The sequence below is a fragment of the Anoplophora glabripennis genome, unplaced genomic scaffold (assembly GCF_000390285.2).
Source record: "Anoplophora glabripennis isolate ALB-LARVAE unplaced genomic scaffold, Agla_2.0 scaffold645, whole genome shotgun sequence".
NCBI lineage: Eukaryota > Metazoa > Arthropoda > Insecta > Coleoptera > Cerambycidae > Anoplophora > Anoplophora glabripennis.
In genome coordinates, this window is record NW_019416865.1 from 50,615 (window position 1) to 68,241 (window position 17,627).

Consider the following 17,627-nt stretch of genomic DNA (forward strand, 5'->3'; position numbering starts at 1 on the left):
ACATGGTTTGTGCGCTTCGCCGGACAAATGCATGTTTGCAGCCACCGAAATAACCTACCTGGGGCATGTCATCACGCAGGAGCACAACATGCCGCAAGAAAAGCACCTGGAGAACATCAAACAGTATGCGGTGCCGAGGAACGTCAAGGATCTGCGAAAATTTCTGGGAACAGCAGGATGGTTGCGGGAATACGTACCGTATTTCGCGACTAAGGCCGCCCCGTTAACTGACCTGCTGGATTCCAAAAAGAAATTTAAGTGGACAGCGGTGGAGCAGAACGCCTTCGAAGAGCTGAAGGAAGCGCTGGCGCAACATGAACCTCTACATCGACCCCAAGGAGGACTTAGGTACTGCTTACAAACTGACGCGAGCGCAGTGGGAATGGCGGCCGTACTTTTTCAGACCATAAAAGCCGGGCAAAGACGCCTTATCTCATGCGCTTCCGCGAAGTTTACGAAGACCGAGAGCAGGTACCACGTCAACGAGCGCGCGCCATTATTCTATGGCTAGAAATTGGCCTCAATGATTTGGGATCGAGGGGGATTATCCCTCTTTATCCTGTAACGTCAACGAGCAGGAGACGCTCGCCGTTATCTATGGATTCAAGAAATATCGTCAATATTTAGAAGATGGAGAATTCACCTTGTACACAGACAGCCGGGCTCTGCTTTGACTGAACAAGTACAAGGATGAAAAGTCCAAGCTAACACGTTGGGCACTAATGTTGCAGGGGTATCGTTTTACGATCGTGCACGTACCCGGGAGATGCAACGAGTTGCCCGTTTTCTTATCAAGGAATCCACGAGAAGAAGCCGACCGCGAGGACTACCCGACGCTGGACGAGCGTATGTACAGGGTAAATTGTGTGGAAGGTCCTAACGAAGATCAACCGGACCTAAACGCCCCCTTGTTCGAGCGCGTGAAGAGGTCACAACAAGAGGATGATGGTTGCCGCAACGATGTAGCGAGGCTATATAATATACGACGGGACGGAGCTCAGGGAGCCAACGAGGAGCGCGTCGCCAGTAAATACTTCGTAGACCACGGGGTCATCTGGCGACGACATGGCGACCAGAGACGGCTCTTTGTACCCGAGGGAACCCGACCTGAGGTGCTAGAGGAGTATCATGACTCGATACTAGCAGCACACCCAGGTCGTGAAGAGACAACGGCAGCCATCCAACGGTTCTACGACTGGCCGAACATGGGGCAAGACATCGCCGAGTACGTGCGGACCTGCCTGATATGTGCCTCCGTCAAGGCGGGAGCACCTCAGGACAGGACACCGCAACGACCTCACACACCGCAAGAACCTGGACATACGTGGAGTATGGACGTCCTGGGACCCTATCCAATAACGAAGCGGAAGAACCGGTTCGTCATCATCGCCGTGGATATATGTACAAAATGGGTGGAAGCACAAGCGGCCCAGAAAGTAACGAAGACGGACCGCAGGCCGTTCGAACCGCGGAAGCCCGCGAGGAACGTCTGCGGAAAGCGAAAAATAGGCAAGAAATCTACGCCAGAAAGCTGTTCCCAGAACCGCGTGAAGCCACCCGGGAGTTCCAAGTAGGCGAGCAAGTAATGACAAGGATGTGGTCCGGGCAGTCAGCGAATCCCTTCCACGCCAAGTGGACAGGCCCGCACCAGGTCGTACGACGGGAGGGGGAAACCACCTACACCGTCGATAGAGACGGTTACTGGGTGCGTCTCCACGTCGACGACCTCCGCGAGGTCCCACAGCGTGCAGAAGGAGAGCCCGAGGCCGCCGAAGACTAACGAAGAGGACGCCAGACTAGCACACGCAACGAGGGAAGCCTTGTCTAGGGCCAGACAAGTGAACACCGCCAAGCACCGCGACGTCTGTATCCTTTTCGACGAAATTGTGACATGGACACTAGTAGAATAATGCATGCTAGTTAAGGATTCTTTTTGTGTTGAGGCGATTGCTCATATGTTTTCTTGTTTGATTTACTGTTACAGGTCAACGCGAAGTCATGGGGAAGAGTTCCACCGCCACCACCACCTGGTGTCGAGCCGGAGGTGAGCCAAAGGACTTCGTGTGTGGAGCGCTGACCGCAGATATGATTATTATTGTTGAAAAACAGCCACCTGGAGGTTTCTTCGACTGGTTCTTCCTCCAGAGACCAACTCCTGAACCAGTCCTCCGCAACCCTTCGTCCTACCCCGCCCCAACAAAAATAAATAAAAAATAAAAATACAAAAAAAATACAAAAACACAAAAACACGCAAGGGGGTCGTAGCAACGAAAAATCCTCTGGTGCACCGACGAGGGAGGTGTCGTGGAATCGGGGTCCGACGCGCTGGGGTTTTGTTCAGAAGCCCCGCCCCTTTTCTACGTCACGACGACTATAAATTGAAGCGACGCGCAGCTTCCAGATCCAGTCTTTCGAACGCGAGCGAAGCGAACGGACGACCTGAAGTCAACACGGCGATTTCCCCAGCGAATTAACTACGCGACCAGGAGAGCGAATTAGAACGTGTATGTGACAACCGCGATTTAGAAAAGCGCATCGGCAGCAGCTCGACCGCTATAGGAAAGCATCCGCGACGCGTACGGGCGACCTAACCAACAGCACCAGAGGTTTTTGTTGTGGATCCTCGCAACAAATTCCTCACCAAAAGAATTCGTAAAAAGCTTGAACTAGGTGACTGACAAAGAGTTAGCCTTGTGTTAACGTGCTTTGTACAGTCCCCGGAGAGATAACTGCTCTCCTTAAATAAAAGTTAAAGACACTTTGTAAACCGGACACGGACAGAAGAGTTAGCCTAGTGCTAACGTGCTTCTGGACGCCACTCTCTAAAATCAAAAGTTATAGACATTTTGAACTCTAGGACCTGGTGGACTAGATAACCTCGTGTTATTGTATTCCACCAGATCGACGAGACGGCCAGTCTCGTAAATAAAAGACCACCCCCCCACGGCGGTTACCTTACGTATAGGTAAACAGCTGTTAAAAAGAATTCAAAGGTAATTTTGAAAAGAATTCGCCAGCGAGGGGGCTAACCTACGGAGACTCCATTTGGGTAATAGTGGGACCAGCAGCGGCTGGAATTATATCAAAAAAAGCCCAAAATGGAGCCGGATCGAAGACAGCGCTGTCTTATTCCACCCTTCAAGCGAGCTTCGGGCTTTCAGAACACCCCGTATATTCATAGAAGTCATAATCTTGTACCTACGGATATGCCGGAGACCGCTGAATTGAAAAGGAGGCGAAACAATCATATTCACCTACCTTTCCAATTCAAACCAAAAACCCGCCACGGTTGTGAAATCAATCGCCGTCGGCCGGGCAGAATGAAAAAGCCTCNGTACGCCCCGTGCCTAAGCCACGACAGCGGCTATCCCTCAAGAAACTGGAAAAATCTGAAGAACAGGAATTCGAAACAGAGGTGAAAATGCTAGTTCAACCGGATTCTGGCGTAATACAGGGCTACGTTACAACGACGGAGGAAAGCGTACTCGACGAGGCTGCAGAGGCACCTCGCCTCTCGCTAGTGGTAGCGGGAAGGAAAATCGAGGCTTTGGTGGATACCGGGGCAAGCGTGAACCTCCTACGTAGCGAGTTTTGGATCGGCCCGGACGATGGACAAGCAGCAACGATTCAACTAGCGAGCCGAGGGGCAGTGGTTAAGTCTAGCGGGTTCGCAGAGGTGAACTACCGACTGGACGAAAACCGCTGTCGCGGAAGGATGCTCCTAGTCGATGACTTGCATAAACAATGCATTTTAGGACGACCATGGCTAGGGGAGCAGCAGGTAGTCATGGATTTCGAACAGCGTGTAGTATATTATGGAAAAGAGAAACGACGATGTGCCTTTTGAATAGAGAGAGAGGTACGCCAAGAAACCGCAAGAGGACATCGAAGTACGAGAAGCTGTTCTGGCGAGGGTCCCGGAGGACTTCGACGACCAGCTCGTTGACGTTCTGGAGGAGTTTATAGACGTATTCTCCACAGAACCGAGACCTGCGTCGACGAAACTTGCAGAGCACATCATCGACCTAAAGGACGACATCCCGGTGAGAGTGCCCATTTATCGGTACTCTGAGGACAAGAAGAGGCTAATAAATGAGGCGTACACTGAAATGCTCCACCAGGGAGTCATCCGACGCAGCGCATCGGACTATTGTTCACCGGTGATCCTAGTCCAGAAGAAGGATGGAGACCATAGGTTCTGCGTGGATTACCGGAGGCTAAACGAGAAGACCGTCGCGGAGACGGGGAATCTGCCGCCAATAGATGACACCATTAAAGAACTCGGAGAAGCGAAGTTCTTCACCACGTTAGACCTGAAGGCTGGTTATTGGCAGGGGCCTTTAGAGGAGGCGAGCAAAAGGTATACCGCCTTTGCCACCCCTGACGGCGCCAGCTATGAGTTTAACGTAATGCCTTTCGGGTTGACCGGAGCGCCAGGGACGTTCCAGAAACTGATGAACGAAGTGCTGCGAGGACAAATCCATCACTTCGTGAAGGTTTATCTGGACGACATCGTCATCTACAGTAGGACACAAGAGGAGCATGTGCAGCATCTGCGACGTGTCCTGGAAAGGTTACGGCAACATAGTTTGTGCGCTTCGCCGGACAAATGCATGTTTGCAGCCACCGAAATAACCTACCTGGGGCATGTCATCACGCAGGAGTACAACATGCCGCAAGAGAAGCACCTGGAGAACATCAAACAGTATGCGGTGCCAAGGAACGTCAAGGATTTGCGTAAATTTCTGGGAACAGCAGGATGGTTGCGGGAATACGTACCGTATTTCGCGACTAAGGCCGCCCCGTTGACTGACCTGCTGGATTCCAAAAAGAAATTTAAATGGACAGCGGTGGAGCAGAACGCCTTCGAAGAGTTGAAGGAAGCGTTGGCGCAACACGAACCTCTACATCGACCCCAAGGAGGACTAAGGTACTGCTTACAAACTGACGCGAGCGCAGTGGGAATGGCGGCCGTACTTTTCCAGACCACAAAAGACGGACAAAGACGCCTTATCTCATGCGCCTCCACGAAGTTTACCAAGACCGAGAGCAGGTACCACGTCAACGAGCAGGAGACGCTCGCCGTTATCTATGGAATCAAGAAATGTCGTCAATATTTGGAAGATGGAGAATTCACCTTGTACACGGACAGCCGGGCTCTGCTTTGGCTGAACAAGTACAAGGATGAAAAGTCCAAGCTAACACGTTGGGCACTAATGTTGCAGGGGTACGTACCCGGGAGATGCAATGAGTTGCCCGACTTCCTATCAAGAAATCTACGAGAAGAAGCCGACCGCGAGGACTACCCGACGCTGGACGAGCGTATGTACAGGGTAAATTGTGTGGAAGGTCCTAACGAAGATCAACCGGACCTAAATGCCCCCTTGTTCGAACGCGTGAAGAAGTTACAACAAGAGGATGATGGTTGCCTCAACGACGTAGCAAGGCTATACAATATACGACGGGACGGAGCTCAGGGGAACAACGCATGAGGATGGTGCGACGAACCATGGTGGGGTCGGCACAGCGCTGGATGAATAAGCAGCCCATGAATCTGACCTACGAACAGTTCGAGGCAAAATTCATGGAGGAATACGACGGAGTGGCAGTGTTGTGTGACCTAACGCGGAGGTTGTACGGCGAGGGCCAAGGAGCCAGGGAGACGGTGTCGGCTTTCGTGGCAGCGAAGGTCGGCCTGTTCAACCGACTCGCCCCTGCAACTCCGGAGATGGCACGAGTAAACATCATCGTGGAACAACTTCGCCCCGGCGTGCGTTCCTACGCGCGTCTCGGACGATTTGTTACCACCGACGAGCTGGAGCGGACTGTGGCGCAAATCGAGGTAGATTTAAAATCTACAAACACTCGACCTGCACCACACCGCCCGGAGGAACAAGATAGACGCCAGGAAAGGCAACAGGAGTCAAGGTATCCCAGGGACCGACGGGATTGGAGAGATCGTAATGGACCTAGAGATCAAACGCCGTCTCGAACTCAGCGACCGGCGCCACAGATCTCGACGAGGGAGGCGGTTGAGCACCCGAGGCCGCAGCCAAGGGAGCGACCACCAACCTCGACGAGGGAGGCGGCAAGACATGAGGGAAACGAGCGACGGGTCGCGGCTCAGGCCCAACCACGACCCGGTCCCTCTTCCCGATAAATATGGAAGTGGCAAATCATGTGGAGGAGGTGGAGTGTCAAGAACCTCCACGTGAGCCAGTAGACGACGTCCACCAACCTGACGAGGAGATAGTACGCCCCGTGCCTAAGCCACGACAGCGGCTATCCCTCAAGAAACCGGAAAAATCTGAGGAACAGGAATTCGAAACAGAGGCGAAAATGCAAATGCAAACCCGGATTCTGGCGTAATACAAGGCTACGTTACAACGACGGAGGAAAGCCTACTCGACGAGGCTGCAGAGGCACCTCGCCTCTCGCTAGTGATAGCGGGAAGGAAAATCGAGGCTTTGGTGGATACCGGGGCAAGCGTGAACCTCCTACGTAGCGAGTTTTGGATCGGGCCGGACGATGGACAAGTGGCGACGATTCAACTAGCGAGCCGAGGGGCAGTGGTTAAGTCTAGCGGGTTCGCAGAGGTGAACTACCGACTGGGCGAAAGCCGCTGTCACGGGAGGATGCTCCTAGTTGATGACTTGCACGAGCAATGCATTTTAGGACGACCATGGCTAGGGGAGCAGCAGGTAGTCATGGATTTCGAACAGCGTGTAGTATATTATGGAAAAGAGAAACGACGATGTGCCTTTTGAATAGAGAGAGAGGTTCGCCAAGAAACCGCAAGAGGACATCGAAGTACGAGAAGCTGTTCTGGCGAGGGTCCCGGAGGACTTCGACGACCAGCTCGTTGACGTTCTGGAGGAGTTTATAGACGTATTCTCCACAGAACCGAGACCTGCGTCGACGAAACTTGCAGAGCACATCATCGACCTAAAGGACGACATCCCGGTGAGAGTGCCCATTTATCGGTACTCTGAGGACAAGAAGAGGCTAATAAATGAGGCGTACACTGAAATGCTCCACCAGGGAGTCATCCGACGCAGCGCATCGGACTATTGTTCACCGGTGATCCTAGTCCAGAAGAAGGATGGAGACCATAGGTTCTGCGTGGATTACCGGAGGCTAAACGAGAAGACCGTCGCGGAGACGGGGAATCTGCCGCCAATAGATGACACCATTAAAGAACTCGGAGAAGCGAAGTTCTTCACCACGTTAGACCTGAAGGCTGGTTATTGGCAGGTGCCTTTAGAGGAGGCGAGCAAAAGGTATACCGCCTTTGCCACCCCTGACGGCGCCAGCTATTAGTTTAACGTAATGCCTTTCGGGTTGACCGGAGCGCCAGGGACGTTCCAGAAACTGATGAACGAAGTGCTGCGAGGACAAATCCATCACTTCGTGAAGGTTTATCTGGACGACATCGTCATCTACAGTAGGACACAAGAGGAGCATGTGCAGCATCTGCGACGTGTCCTGGAAAGGTTACGGCAACATGGTTTGTGCGCTTCGCCGGACAAATGCATGTTTGCAGCCACCGAAATAACCTACCTGGGGCATGTCATCACGCAGGAGTACAACATGCCGCAAGAGAAGCACCTGGAGAACATCAAACAGTATGCGGTGCCAAGGAACGTCAAGGATTTGCGTAAATTTCTGGGAACAGCAGGATGGTTGCGGGAATACGTACCGTATTTCGCGACTAAGGCCGCCCCGTTGACTGACCTGCTGGATTCCAAAAAGAAATTTAAATGGACAGCGGTGGAGCAGAACGCCTTCGAAGAGTTGAAGGAAGCGTTGGCGCAACACGAACCTCTACATCGACCCCAAGGAGGACTAAGGTACTGCTTACAAACTGACGCGAGCGCAGTGGGAATGGCGGCCGTACTTTTCCAGACCACAAAAGACGGACAAAGACGCCTTATCTCATGCGCCTCCACGAAGTTTACCAAGACCGAGAGCAGGTACCACGTCAACGAGCAGGAGACGCTCGCCGTCATCTATGGAATCAAGAAATATCGTCAATATTTGGAAGATGGAGAATTCACCTTGTACACGGACAGCCGGGCTCTGCTTTGGCTGAACAAGTACAAGGATGAAAAGTCCAAGTTAACACGTTGGGCACTAATGTTGCAGGGGTATCGTTTTACGATCGTGCACGTACCCGGGAGATGCAACGAGTTGCCCGACTTTCTGTCAAGAAATCCACAAGAAGAAGCCGACCGCGAGGATTACCCGACGCTGGACGAACGTATGTACAGGGTAAATTGTGTGGAAGGTCCTAACGAAGATCAACCGGACCTAAATGCCCCCTTGTTCGAACGCGTGAAGAAGTCACAACAAGAGGATGATGGTTGCCGCAACGATGTAGCGAGGCTATATAATATACGACGGGACGGAGCTCAGGGAGCCAACGAGGAGCGCGTCGCCAGTAAATACTTCGTAGACCACGGGGTTATCTGGCGACGACATGGCGACCAGAGACGGCTCTTTGTACCCGAGGGAACCCGACCTGAGGTGCTAGAAGAGTATCATGACTCGATACTAGCAGCACACCCAGGTCGTGAGGAGACAACGGCAGCCATCCAACGGTTCTACGACTGGCCGAACATGGGGCAAGACATCGCCGAGTACGTGCGGACCTGCCTGATATGTGCCTGCGTCAAGGCGGGAGCACCTCAGGACAGGACACCGCAACGACCTCACACACCGCAAGAACCTGGACATACGTGGAGTATGGACGTCTTGGGACCTTATCCAGTAACGAAGCGGAAGAACCGGTTCGTTATCATCGCTGTGGACATATGTACAAAATGGGTGGAAGCGCAAGCGGCCCAGAAAGTCACGAAGACGGAACTCATAGAGTTCACCAAAGGGATCGTCGCGAGATGGGGGTATCCAGCCACAATTATCTCTGATAACGGTGGAGTTTTCCGAGGAGACGCGTGGCTGAGATACCTAGAAAAATCTCACATTTCGCAGTACTATGCACCGGCCTACCACCAGCGGGCCAACCCGGTGGAACGCCGCGTGCAGGAGTTTAAGAAAATATTAAGGACACGTCGGAACGCCGACACAACGTGGGATAAATATCTACAGGACACGCTATTTACGCTACGAACGAGGAAAAACGCCGCCACAGGGATGACGCCGAGCGAAATAACGATGGGGGCAACGCTGAAGAGACCTGGAGAATGGACAGTGCCGCCTGAAGTAGCACCGCAGGCCGTTCGAACCGCGGAGGCACGCGAGGAACGTCTGCGGAAAGCGAAAAATAGGCAAGAGATTTGCGCCAGGAAGCTGTTCCCAGAACCGCGTGAAGCCACCCGGGAGTTCCAAGTAGGCGAGCGAGTGATGACAAGGATGTGGTCCGGGCAGTCAGCGAATCCCTTCCACGCCAAGTGGACAGGCCCGCACCAGGTCGTACGACGGGAGGGTGAAACCACCTACACCGTCGATAGAGACGGTTACTGGGTGCGTCTCCACGTCGACGACCTCCGCGAGGTCCCACAGCGTGCAGAAGGAGAGCCCGAGGCCGCTGAAGATTAGCGAAGAGGATGCCAGACTAGCACACGCAGCGAGGGAAGCCTTGTCTAGGGCCAGACAAGTGAACACCGCCAAGCATCGCGACGTCTGTATCCTTTTTCAACGAAATGTGACATGGACACTAGTAGAATAATGCATGCTAGTTAAGGATTCTTTTTGTGTTGAGGCAATTGCTCATTTGTTTTCTTGTTTGATTTACTGTTACAGGTCAATGCGAAGCCATGGGGAAGAGCTCCACCGCCACCACCACCTGGTGCCAAGCCGGAGAGGAGTCAAGGGACTTCGTGTGTGGACCACAGCGATTAACTTATTGTTGAAAAACAGCCACCTGGAGGTTTCTTCGACTGGTTCTTCCTCCAGAGNGACGATAATCGAACTGTATCAAAGACTAACTCAAAGACACTACAGTGATTTAGATTTAGTAAATAAAAATCAATCAAGGCTGTGCAACGCTTTAAGCGACCATTTGAGCCGATCTGTTCATTAGATTTAAGTTCACTAAGACTGCCATATTTCCCTAGTTTTATATGTCAAAGTTTACATATGAGTCGGCTATGAGCCAGACTAAAAGGCAATATTCTATTTATGTTTCTCTTTACCAAGTTTATTAGATTAGCATGTTATGTATTTTGTTTGTTGTTGTCTAAATGCGAACTATGTTCCGAAAGTTCCTGTACTATGTTTATTTTTCAGTATGATTCAATAAATCCTCTCAAACGAATAAACGTCGAACGCGACGAAACCTTTCAAAAAGAAAAAAAAAAAAAGAAAATTTTTTTTTTAACCCACTTCAATACCGAACCACCCGAAATAAACCACTCGTCGAGGAGGGGAGTGTTACAAGTACATCGCTTCTTGCATGCCTATAGACAAATAAACCAAAATCCGCGAGCTACATATTTATATGGCGACCACGGGCCAATCAGCGGCCAGAACGCCGAACAAGCCAAAGGGGGAGGAGCCTAGCTCTACCTCGGCCAAACGCATAAATACCGAGCGCACACAGTCAGTCAGTCAGTCAGTCTTCTCGAGCTCAAATCGTACCGTGGCAAACGCGCGCACCACTTTTATTCAACTCATAAACTCAACTACCCCACGTTGGTAATCTCACCAGATTATATCAACACCATTAATAAATTACTAGTGGAAATCTCAAGCGTTACTTTCCGTAACTATTAACAAAGAATTCTCCAAGTTGAACCAGTCAACTTAAAACTAAATTTAACGCCGTAACGCTCAGCATTTAAACAAACTCGTAACCCACAATCTCGGTTTCGTAAACACAAAAACGTTGAAAGTGCAGGTGCAACAAAGAAAAACAAAAACTCTTAATTCACGCTCGAAGCTCAGTAAAGCACAAGTGGTTTATTTCGTGCCGATACCAGATCGACGTTCATTCGTACCTTTGTATTAGAAACAAAACTAGGTGTTATTATTTCTACGACTTTCCCTACCACCACATCCCAGTGCAGTGCAAACAAAATTCGATGTAGTGTTCTTGGATAACCTACCCAGCATTCTTCAGGATTACCCAGATCTACTAAGCCATCAAAAGGTAAGTGCCGCATGGTTTTTCTAGTCTCGGGGCCCCTGGAACTTACGAGTCACTTGTGCAGTCAATAAATTTAAACAGTGTCAAGCCAAAAAAAAAATTAGTATTAGTCACGTCATACCCAAAAAACTCTATGTTTATTTTGCATTAAATCAAAATCATTCAGTCAACTAGATGCGCTCTAATAATAAAATAAGCATTCACATTCAAGTCTCAACCACATAAACCTTAGCATTAACATTCAAGTCTCAATTGCGTTAACTCTAATTAAACAAACGTATCCAGGCGTTCCCCAAATCGTTATTTCTTGCATGCCCATTCTTTCAAGTGTTAGTGTAGTCGCCCAGTGGACCGGAATTTCGCCGAGCTAACCTCTGACGCCGACCTCCACGTACAATACGCTTCCAACCCTTACATTAGGCAAACCAGACACCCGCACATCCTATTCTTACAGGTTCTGTCGAATAGACAGATGGCGCCCAGGCAATAAATTCACAAATCAATCAAATATTCATACACTCAACCGCGCGTCACCTACATTATGACACCCTCTCACCCTCACCCATACGTATCAGAAAATCAAAGCTAGCTGGACAAACGGGCGAAACGACGGTTAGGAACACTCTCATGCTCCCTCAATACTAGTTCCGAAGTAGAAAGTAATCAGATAGATATTTTTTACGACCCCGTAACCGACCCCCCGTAACAGCCTGTCGTATTCCACCCTTCGAGCGAGCTCCAGGATTTCAGAATATTCCGTATATTCGTAGAAGTCATAATCTTGTACCTACGGATATGCCGGAGACCGCTGAATTGAAAAGGAGGCGAAACAATCATATTCACCTACCTTTCCAATTCAAACCAAAAACCCGCCACGGTTGCGAAATCAATNGTAGTAAAATAAGCATTCACATTCAAGTCTCAACTACCTAAACCTTAGCATTAGCATTCAAGTCTCAATTGCGTCAACTCTAACTAAACAAACGTATCCAGGCGTTCCCCAAACCATTATTTCTTGCATGCACATTCTTTCAAGTGTTAGTGTAGTCGCCCAGTGGACCGGAATTTCGCCGAGCTAACCTCTGACGCCGACCTCCACGTACAATACGCTCCCAACCCTTACATTAGGCAAACCAGACACCCGCACATCCTATTCTTACAGGTTCTGTCGAATAGACAGATGGCGCCCAGGCAATAAATTCACAAAACAATCACATATTCATACATTCAACCGCGCGTCACCTACCTTATGACACCATCTCCCCCTCACTCATACGTATCCGAAAATCAAAGCTAGCTGGACAAACGGGCGAAAGGACGGTTAGGAACAACTCTCATGCTCATTCAATACCCGTTCCGAAGTAGAAAATAATCAGTTAGATATTTTTTTACGACCCCGTAACCGACCCCCCGTAACACCGTCTAACAAAGCATATTGGCGTTCGAAGCTCCCATAATCCTCCCATAATCTGGCAAACATTTTCTTAATAGGAACACGTAGCGGCTTTTTAAAGGCAGCAATAAGAAATATCTTGCCCTCCGTAAGTGTTGGGAATTGGATTGGATTCTGCTTAAATTTAAACTGTTCACGATTTAATTTTGTTACTGTTTTGTTTACTTTGAATTAATTTTATGTGTCTAGCACTGATTGGCTGCTAAAGTGGATGAATAAGAAAAAAGTGTAGGAACAGACAGTATTTTGTTCAGAATTTGATAACTTTTTAATATTACTTTGTTTAACTTTCCTAATTGTGCCCCTATCTACTTTACGCAATGTTAGTAGTATAGTTACCTAAGCTAAGTCAATATTGAAGGTCTTTGACGCATTGCCAAATTAGATACACACACTTTTTTAAAAAACAAACAATAATTTGTAAACGTTCTTTTATTGCTAAAAAATGACCCTCATTTAAAATTACACCCTGTACAACATAATGAAGAAACTGAATTTAGATGGATATGGGATATATTAAGGATATAGATACAAGTTTTATAATATATTATTTACCTGTAAAATAACTACAGATACAACTAGTAGATGTATACGAATAATGTTTATCCAAATTTGTTCGAGTGTAAGTTCAAAGTGTGATAAGATCGATGAGAAGTGTTGTACAGTTAAAACAACAACCAACAGCTGGCACATTATCAGTTGTATTAACAAATTTCTTTCATTGTACTTCACCGAAGATTTAAACTTTTTCTTCATTTCACTTTCAGTAGCGTTAAGCAGTTGTTCCAATTCTCTGGCTTTTTCCTTTTTTATAAATACAGCCCAAATTCGACAGCAGATTTTTGTCACCATAAAAACAAGAATTACGCCGATATCCAGAAATTTTATAGTGTCAGTTACTATCTTATAAAATGTCGTAACTTTGGAAAGTATCATCATTACAGCTTCTTCCACTAACCACACACATAACGTTATGCTGTAGATGGCATAAAGAATTGTCCATGTCTTATTAGACTTTAGTTCTGGTACCGTCAAGCCTAGTACTACCGAATATACATGCAGAAATTTCACAATTTTTAAGTCTTTCCAGTCGGAAGACATTTTTAGTGAGTACTTGCTTCTGTTGACTTGGAAACACCTAAATAAACTTTAATCAAGTGAATTGAAAGTAATTTGTCACAGCGTTTCAGTGATAAATTATTAACTCTTACTACAAATGTCTACTAATATAGATAAAAGCCTTTCTTTTTACTCGGAAATTGGAAATATACATTAATCTTTATCACGTTACTCAAGATCGGTTAAAGTATTTTATAAAATTTATAAATATATTGGTATTGTTAGTGAATCAAATGATTATTATTTTCTCTGTAAAATATGTATTTTGTGAAGATAAGAAGACTAGAAATTACTTATACTTACTAAGTACTTTATTATGATGAAACCGGTTATGAGCACCACGAAATTCATATCCATCAGCAACTGCTGTGGTTCCATCATTGAAGCTTTCAATATGCCATTTAACCCAATGAGTATATTGACTGTTATAGCCCACACTATGAAAAAAATTTGAGGTCCAAATGCTTCACTCATCATATCTATGGAGTCGCATAATACGTCGTACTTTTTCAAGAAGTATACTGCGTCAGGAATTGAATGATCAATGAGGCTGACATCATTTGTTGGGTTCTTGGTAGGTTGTAAGGTATCCTGCATATTCTTGTGTAGCAGTTGGAACAAACATTTGACGTTTGTAGAGCAAAAGTGAACTTGCATTATGAGTATTGCTATTGGTACGGTTTGTAAATTATTTGCTATCATTAATGAAATTTCCAAACCATTCAAAACGGCTAGGCGGGTAAGTGACGTGCAGTAGTAAGTAGTTAAAATAAAGACTAATGTTATGAAAGCGATGAATTGCAATAGAAGACTGGTGTCATGATACTCCGCAAAAGTATGAAACTTTTTCTGTAACTGTTCTTCTACAATTTTTAGTGTGCCTGTTAATTTTACCATCTTTCGTCTCTTGAGAAATATAGCGCAAGTTATACAGGAAATGTTAGCCGCTAGAGTAATAAATCCAACACAAACATCGAGCACTGTCACAGTGAGCGAAATGATTGAATAAAACCTATATTTGATAACAAAAGAGTAAACCTGAGTTGCCAAGTGTAGTAGGCATAGCAATAGACTATATCCTGCATATAGAACAGACAAACCCTCGTACTGAAATAAGTTTGGGACTGATAGTCCAATGGTCGTCGAAAGAAATTGCAGAATTTTTACCACCCACAAATTTTGCCATTGTTTTATGTCAGTCGATGTGGGTGCCACAGAAGCCATGACTCTAATTCATTAAGGTGTTTATTATTCATACTTACATTACCAGAAGCACTTGGATAAATTGAATTGTTCTTTTTAATAATAGTAATTGCTTCACAAAGATACATAATTTTTATTGAATTGAATGTATTCTTAAAAAAATATACGTGCTGAATGAATCTATTGTTTCCCAGACAAACATTTTTTTCATTAGCTCTCAAATTTCAGGACTTAACATTAAAGGATACCACAACCGATTTTCTTATTTTTCTTATTAAGATTTTTTTATATTTTAGTGCAATGCAATGCAATGAAATTTGCACTCGGATTTTTATAGGGGACGTTAAAATAACATGACCAGTTTCTATAAAAATTTTCCTTAGAGGACCCTCCTACGGAGATTCAGGCCCCTAAAGGACGCCCCTGAAAACCATTTTTTTTTTAAATAATTGTTTAAATACGTTGTGTAATTTAATTAGCTTTTAATACGATGGGCAACAGAGGATCCAACAATCTTCAATTCGTAGACCTAAGGAATGCAGAATAATAGAAGCGGATATTCTTGCACAATTAATAGTAAATTCTTGATTTTCACAAGCATATCCGAAAGAAACTCTTTTCTTCCTTAGGTTACCATACTGTCTTAGATTTGCTTCAAACTTACTTCTGATAGGGGAAATTCTGTAAGGATAACGTTGTCGATATAATTGTAAAGCAGCAACACTGTTTTTTCTACATTCATAAAGAACCTGCAGCATATCAACTTCTTCATTAAAATCATTCGTTTTGTTATAAGTTAAACTTGAAAGGGGACAACAATTGGAAACATGTGACCGATATGTGACAGATAGCAGTATGCAAAATTGTTTTCCGACTCCTTCTATTTGAAATGATTTAGAAAGCGAGCACCGTAAATTAAGGTCAAAGGCTGAAAGTTTTCTCAATTTCTCTTAAAAATTTCGTTATGCAAAGGTAACAAATTCTATACGGTTGGAAATAAAATAAAAAGATCAATCAAAACGTGCTAAAAAATGTATACAATCCCATTTAAAAAAATATCGATGACGTCACTATGCATTTATAGTGTGACGAAAAACAGATTTGTGCGTCAGTATAAAGAAATACTTACTACTACGAGGTGTCCAAAAATGGGTAACCGAGTAAGCTCGGGACCTTTATAATCAAACAGACTGTATTTCAGTTTAAAAATCTCAAAACTGATTTGAAGCATGAATAACTAACTGTTTAATCTATGCAGAAATAATTTAATTTGAAATAAAGATTTTAGCACTATGATATTGTTTAAAAAGACAATAAATGTTATTAAAGTAGAACCCTCTATTTTGAAATTTGATCAGGATGATCACGAATATATAAATTTTATGTTGTTATTTTCAATTTCAAAGAAATATTAGTATATACAGGGTGTCCCGGAAATGGTGGGCAATCTCTCGGATATGGATAGATAATGAGAAAATAATGTCACAAGTTCATATAAAAATGTTCCCTCCGGGCTCACCCTGTAGAGTTATTACCTCTTGAAGTTGAGAATTAAAAATGTTTTTCTTGCTGTAACTTTTGTATTTTTCAATAAATTTTGAAAATTTTTTGGCTGGATCTATAATTTTTGAAGCTGCTTTGGATGATAATATGAAATCCTCGATAATAATTATAGGGGCCCGGGGGCAAAGCACCCCCCACCAAAATTTCTAGAAAAAAAAATTTTTGTTCCACTATACCCCAAATTTTCCATCATTTTATAAAAATTTATGGCATTTTACGTAAAAAAGGTATACTTGTTGAATATCCATAACTTATAATTTTGTATAATTTTTAACGTGTACTGACAGTTTCTAAAGTGTGATTTTATAACAGTGGTCTTAAAGGTAAATCACATGACTTACTTTTAACACTAGTGCTAAAAATAATTCACTTTTAACACTAGTATCATAATAGTTATTTATGCAACAAGTGCAAAAAGTAAGTGTTTATTGCACGCGACGTGAATTTGTCCAACGAGGCCGTTAGGCCGAGTTTGACAACACGTCGAGTGCAATAAACACTTTTTGCACGAGTTGCATACAATATTTTTTCTACGTTCAAGGAAAAAAAATGTTTTATTTAGAATAGAATATGTAGAAAAATAAAAAAGCACCACTCTTTAAAACGATTATAACATTTTTCATATAGTTTTCTTGATTTGCTAGGTAATAAGTTTAATGACCCTGTATTTGCTATTTCACTAACTTCTGGTGGGGTCCCAACAAATTCTTCTTCATCACTATCATCTATTTTTCCAATAATATCACTCATTTTTAAACTTTGTTTAAATGTCAAAATTAATATTTGACTGACATTTCTAGAATTGCAGACTTGCATTATCCAAATCATAGTAGTCGTGATCGCGTATGTTTGAGGCATTTACGTTTGTGTTTATAAATTGTAATCATATGGCATTTTAGAAAAAAATGCATTTTCTAGTAATTTCGTAATCCAGTACATAATAAATATGATTGATAATAAAATAAAATCCGCAATTCTTTGAAACGTATTACAATCTCACAGAAAAAGGACTAAATATTTCGCTCATTTGAATGTTTATGTTTGTCTTGATCACAAACCGCTGTACTATAATGACAGATGAGTGCAATAAATATTTATTGCACTAGTGCAATAAAGATCCACTTTTTCTAGTAAATATAGTTCAATAAAGTTGTGTTTATTGCATGAACGTAGAAAAAAATA

The 17,627-nt window shown here is 45.0% G+C and overlaps 1 protein-coding gene across 1 annotated transcript; it reads right to left on the reverse strand.

Moving 5' to 3' along the window:
- Positions 1-13,961: 13,961 nt before the first annotated feature.
- LOC108912387 lies at positions 13,962-14,903 on the reverse strand. The gene has a single exon (XM_018717590.1). The coding sequence runs from the start codon at positions 14,901-14,903 to the stop codon at positions 13,962-13,964; it is 942 nt and encodes a 313-aa protein (XP_018573106.1).
- Between the last annotated feature and the right edge of the window lie 2,724 nt (positions 14,904-17,627).

Excerpts from the sequence above, each read along its gene's own strand:
- LOC108912387 (XM_018717590.1), bottom strand. The coding sequence starts at position 14,903 with ATGGCTTCTGTGGCACCCACATCGACTGACATAAAACAATGGCAAAAT.